General features: G+C 41.1%; 1 protein-coding gene across 1 annotated transcript; it reads left to right on the top strand.

Annotated features, from left to right (window-relative positions):
• The first annotated feature begins 3472 nt into the window (after positions 1 to 3472).
• Positions 3473 to 4486, top strand: LOC101994954 (olfactory receptor 11H6). The gene has a single exon (XM_005371007.2). It carries the CDS (start codon positions 3473 to 3475, stop codon positions 4484 to 4486), a length of 1014 nt encoding a protein of 337 aa, XP_005371064.1.
• Positions 4487 to 6264: the final 1778 nt, after the last annotated feature.

Below are 6264 nucleotides of genomic sequence, written 5' to 3'. Positions count from 1 at the left end.
ATGGAGCTCCTCAGCACCTAAACAGGGATGGATGGTAGCCCAATGAGCCGGGGACAAAAGGAAGAACATGGCAGGCAGGGCGGGGTCCAGTAGAGCACAGGAGACCCTGGCGGGCAAGCTGAAGGTGCCCGCACTCCCTTTGGGGGTCCTTGAGGCCTGCCCGGTAGACAAGCACTCACCGCTATGGGTGGGTAGCCTTAGTGTAGGAGCAGAAACCTGTTCCTGAGCAAAGGCCCTTGCAGACCATGCAGGCTTGGGGGAGGGGGTCCGTGTATAAGAAAGACAGCCCTGTAGAAGGAGCTGGGGGAGGGGGGTTGTGCTCTCTTCCAGGACAATCTGCCCCTGGATAGCACACACTCACCAGTCCAGATGGATGGTGACACTTGAAATTTCTGTGAAGTTTATTATCCTCTAATTCCTTAGACAATTGTAATTCCCCAGCAGCAAAAATAATGTCGACGAAGTTCGGTAAGAGTTTACCGAATCATTACAAAGGTAAAAGTTAAGACATAAGAAGTCTATTTCAAGGGCACACACCGTGACTTGGATTTCTCTTTTTGGTGCCAAGAATTCCCTGGACTGTGAATTGGGTCAGCTGATTGTCTCATACAGCTGTTAACTATATAGAAAAGTCCAAAGCATCTCTTTTATGTCAAATTAAGTTTGTCATGTGGTTTATACTACACAGATCTACCTACTCTATTCCTCCCTGAATAAACGCCAGCTCTGGCCTGAGCATACAGAGAGCTAGGTTGCACAGCCGAGGGGACTGTGTGCAATAAGAATACAGATAAAATGGTTTGATAAAGCAAAGAAGCTTTATTTTCCTGTCAGTGCTGATGGCCAGAGCTTAGCCTACGGACATGATGGAATGGTTAAATGACTAAGTAAATAAACAAGCCGACAGAATACTCCAATTTAAATTCAGTATGCAAGTTTTCACTTTTATTTCAAACCTAGTAACTATATTTCCAGATAAGAATGACAGAGCATGTGGTCTCACAACTATAAGAATAATTATGAGAAGGCTGGAGTGATGGCTCAGCAGTTAAGAGCACTGGTTGTTCTTCCAAAGGACCTGGGTTCAACTCTGACACTCACATGGCAGCTCACAACTGTCTGTGATTCCAGTTCCAGGGGATCTAGCCTCCTCACACAGACATGCAGGCAAAACCCCAGTGTACATAAAAAATAAATAAATTTTTAAAAAGAAAAACTTTAATATGTGTCCTTCATATAGATTACATAAAACTGAATCACTTAAATAAATGTACATTTCCATAAACACCATGCAAGTTAGGCTGAAGATGTAGCTCGGTTAGTAGGGTGACTAGCCTAAACTGATGGGTTTGAGTCCCATCACTGCAGAAAGCTGAGCATAGTGTAATCCTTATAACCTAATCAGGACGGAAGGCTGGAGGACGGTCGGGGGCTCAAAGTCAACCTTGTATGCAAAGTTAGCTTGAGGTCAAGGTGATCTACTTGAGACCCTATCTATAAAAAAGATTATTAAAATAAAAGAATTGTTTACATTATAAAAATATTGCCATTACCGATATCCAAATTTACCTTGGCAATAAAATATCTGTTGTTGTGAGTTTGCTCCAGGTTTGACTGGCATCAAGAAGCTGACCTCTTGCCCTCTGCAAGGTGCGTAAATGGACACAATAATGGAATTCTGTGAGTATCCTAGCAGTGGTTTGTATTGACTCTACAGTCAATTATTTTATTTTGAAGTCAATTTAAAATATTGGGTACACAGTCTGCACTAGATCCTCTGGGTATACATAATAGCTTTCAGTGTATTACTTTTATGAAACTTCTGAGTGTATCAGTGAGTGACTCTCTGGTACTTGTGCCTTTTCTGCAGCTCTCTTATATTGGTTTGCCTTGCCTGACTTCAGCGAGATGGTTTTTGTTTTATCTTATTTTATTTTGTAATGCTTGGCTGTTGTCCTTTAGAAGCCCGTTCTTCTCTAATGAGAGACAGAAAGGGAGCAGATCCGGATAGGAGGAAGGGTGGTGAGAAACTGGAAGGAACAGAGGTAGGGGAAACTAAAATCATGATATATGGTATGGGGAAATAATATATTTTCAATAAAAGGAAGAAAAAAGAGAAAAATAAATAAAGTATTGATGGTGTCTTACCCAGCAACTCTTGACCAACATCTTCAAAAAGATTGTCAGCAAAATATCCAACTGTTTAGTCTGACATCAACTACTGATTCAGCCAAGAGCAGAAAGAGATTTCCAGTCTCAGCACACCCTAAGCTAATCCTTCTGTTCATGATTTCAAATAATTCTGGTTTAACATAAATAATAGTGATTATTATGTTATATTATTATAATAACATTGTGAGGGAACAAGATTGTGTAGAACTGAATTCATGCCAAAAATGAAGGAACTTGCTTTATATAGTAGAGAATCTGACTTGTCAAGCTGCAAGGTACCTTAAAAGTCAAACCATACTAATGAACAGCACAACTTAGGTGATGGGGGACAGAGAGGAAATCCAGGGGAAGCCAGGACCTGCAGAAGAAATGTCGTGTATTGAATAAATGCCTGTCTGCAATTAATTTTAGACTTTACCATGATTGTGATAGGAGACATAACTAACTTATTTTATATAGATTGAGCAAAGATAAAATTGACTTGGGGATGCCAGATAAAAAAGATAAAGTTTGCTCACCATAAAAGAAAAGGTACTTTAAGAAAACTAGAACTCAGGGCTGGAGAGATGGCTCAGAGGTTAAGAGCACTGACTGATCTTCCAGAGGTCGTGAGTTCAATTCCCAGCAACCACGTGGTGGCTCACAGCCATCTGTAATGAGATCAGGTGCCCTCTTCTGGTCAGCAAGCATACAGACAGACAGAACACTATACATAATTAGTAAATAAATCTTTAAAAGAAAGAAAGAAAGAAAGAAAGAAAGAAAGAAAGAAAGAAAGAAAGAAAGAAAGGAAAGAAAACTAGAACTCAAGAGAGGAATAGGATTGTTGAGCGAATCCAGATGCTACCAGAGAGGATATGAGAGAAAAGCCAGGCAAGCTGTTCCCAAAGCATTGCACAGATGCCTGGGTACCATGCAGGCGCTAAGACTGGAAATGCCACAGGGCTCAACTCTCCTCCACAGTTTCATTCTTATCTGTTCTTATTGGTTGTCTATATATAAACTACAAAGGCAATTACCACCATTTCCTTCAGATTTATAGCAAATTGTGCTTCAACATGAAAAAGATATGTGCAAAGTCTGCAAAGGACAGTGAGTTTTACCACACAGATGACCAACTCCAAAGCCGCTTTGTGTGAGAATCACTGTCTCTGCACAAGCCTTTAGTGTTCCTCTTCCAATTTCTCTGACCATCATTTTCTTCTCTGTAAGCAAGAAGACAAGAGTTCCTCCTGCTGCTCAAAGCGTCATCAGGAGGAAAGAATGAAGCAATGAAAAGTACTTGGTACATTTTCTGGCAATGTGTCTGAGGAGCTTGAAAACATTCGTGATCATTCACGTCCTTGTTGTTTCTGTTTTTCTAACAGCGTTGGGATCCCAGAACAAGACAATACATTTTGTGACTGAGTTTATCCTCCTGGGTTTCAGTAACCAGGGGGAGATGCAAGGTTTATTCTTCTCCTCAATCCTGTTTCTCTACCTCCTAACCTTGCTGGGGAATGGAGCTATTGTCTGCGCTGTGAAATGGGATCGGAGGCTCCACACGCCCATGTACATCTTCCTGGGAAGCTTCGCCTTTTTAGAGATATGGTATGTTTCTTCTACCATCCCAAATATGCTGGTCAACATCCTCTCTGAAAACAAGACCATCTCCTTTTCTGCCTGCTTCCTCCAATTCTATTTCTTTTTTTCGCTTGGTACGACAGAGTGTTTCTTCTTATCAGTTATGGCTTACGATCGATACCTGGCTATCTGCCGACCTTTGCATTACCCCTCCATCATGACTAGGAAGTTCTGTGTAATCCTGATCTGTGTGTGCTGGGTGAGTGGATTCCTCTGCTACCCAGTCCCAATCGTCCTCATCTCCCAACTTCCTTTCTGCGGACCTAACGTCATTGACCACATTGTCTGTGACCCAGGACCGTTGTTTGCACTGGCCTGTGTCCCTGCTCCCTCCACTGAGCTTCTTTGTTATACCTTCAATTCAATGATCATCTTTGGGCCCTTCCTCTCCATCTTGGGATCCTACACTCTAGTGCTCAGAGCTGTGCTCCGTGTGCCTTCTGGTGCTGGTCGAACTAAAGCTTTCTCCACATGTGGATCCCACTTAGTGGTGGTGTCCCTGTTCTATGGGACTCTCATGGTGATGTATGTGAGCCCAACCTCAGGGAACCCAGCAGGAATGCAGAAGATCGTCACTCTGATTTACTCAGCCTTGACTCCGCTCTTAAACCCCTTCATCTATAGTCTCCGAAACAAAGACATGAAACACGCCCTGAAGAAAGTCCTGGGACTGACAACTCTCCAAAACTGAGACAGTTTTGAAGAAGTCATGGATCACTTTTTTAAAACATGTTTAAAATTATTTTTACTATACAGATTAATGTGACCTACTGTGATATTGCCACCGTCTTCTCTGAATCCATCGTGACCATATGTATTTTATCTTTGCCCTTGCCCCAAGTTTCCAAATTTTTAATAATCCTCTTCTTTCAGGCTAGCACATTTTCTTACTTTAGTTTTCCACATAAATGAATGAACTTGGCTTTCTATGTTTGGCTCTTATATCTTAACATGATATTTCCCAATTTTGTCCATTTGTTGCAAGTAATAGATTTCATCCTCCTTCATGGAAAAGTCCATTTGTATAATTTTTTTTCTATTCATTCATTGACATTGGCAGGAACCTAGACTGATTGCATACCTTAGCTGTCATAGATAGTGCCCCTGGTAGCTCTCTTAATTTTTTTTTTTTTTTGGATATTTATCTAGTAGTGGTGTAGCTGGGTCACATAGTAATTCTAATGTTTTTAAGAATTTCCAGACTGTTTTCTGGAAATTACACTACCACTTTCCAAGTGTGCAATATCTATAAAGAATTGCTTCTTTAAGTGACCAACAGTGAAACAGAGGGAGAGACTCAACGTTCACAGTTTCTAACAGTGCAAGGTGAGCTCACTGACGATAAATGGTCAATAATAAAACGTTGTATGTGTAGTCAAACTGAGTAATTACATGATGCTAACCTATACATAAACATGTGTATTTTTGTGTATATTCTTGCTCTGTGGTATATATTTGAACCTTAGTTGGTGGGAAAAAATTACATGCTAATCTGAAGCTTTTTACTGCAATCTTTCATAATCTGAAAGTAAAATTTTTAGATGAGTAAAAACACCACATGTGTGCACACATGCAACGCTCTCTATATATAGTATTTATATATATTAATATATGTGTGCATGCTATATAGATATACCTGTGTACTGTATATACTATGTCATAGTTTGAGGCTGTCTTTCTCACCAAGGTCGCAAGATAGTCACCTCTATTCTTTATACCTCCTTCTCTTAGCAATAAAAACTTCTCTCCCTGCCACAGCTGAGAGCCTACCTCCCTTCTCTGCTCTCCTGCTGCTCACTGCAGAAGCCTTGCACTTCATGGCCAGTCTTAGAATTTCATCACAACACACTTGCTTCCAATCAGAGTGGTTTGTGATTTATTAATTTATTCTATGTGTTTGGGTGTTTTGCCTGCATGTATACTACATGAGGTCTGGTGTACAAGGAGGACAGAAGAGGGCATTGGATTCCATGAAACTGGAATTGCAGCTGGTAATGAGCAGCCATGTGGATGCTGGGAACCAAACCCAAGTCCTCCACAAGAACATCAAGTACTCTTAACTGCTGGACCACCTCTGCAGCCCTACCCCCATCAGGGATCTTTATTTGTAGGGCTTCCTCTCCATGTCAGTCTGACAATTCCAATATAACAAGTAGCTGTAATACTTCCATTTAATTTCCATATCAGTCGGACAGAAGCCTGTTCCTCTCGGGAAACCACAGTGAAAAATCTCAGATGAAGTACTCAAAGAAAATTAGGCCAAGAACAGGTTTCAGTTTTGTCCTCGGAGCTTATGGTAACACAGGAAGGCAATCAGTTGAAGTAGTTTTCTTGAAACCAGACAGTAAAGCAGTAGAACTTAGTTCTGGTAAAATAGGGAGAACAAAAAGACTGGTCTCCATCACTGAGTGAGGAGATGCCGGGCATTTCCATCATCACTGAGTGAGGAGATGCCGGGCATTTCCATCA

The sequence above is a fragment of the Microtus ochrogaster genome, unplaced genomic scaffold (assembly GCF_000317375.1).
Source record: "Microtus ochrogaster isolate Prairie Vole_2 unplaced genomic scaffold, MicOch1.0 UNK91, whole genome shotgun sequence".
In the NCBI taxonomy this organism is placed as follows: Eukaryota; Metazoa; Chordata; class Mammalia; order Rodentia; family Cricetidae; genus Microtus; species Microtus ochrogaster.
The sequence above is the reverse complement of the archived record's forward strand: the minus strand, read 5'-3'. Positions and strand labels throughout refer to the sequence as shown.

What these genes read in the sequence shown, in the direction of transcription:
- LOC101994954 (XM_005371007.2), top strand. Translation starts at nt 3,473, where the DNA reads ATGTGTCTGAGGAGCTTGAAAACATTCGTGATCATTCACGTCCTTGTT.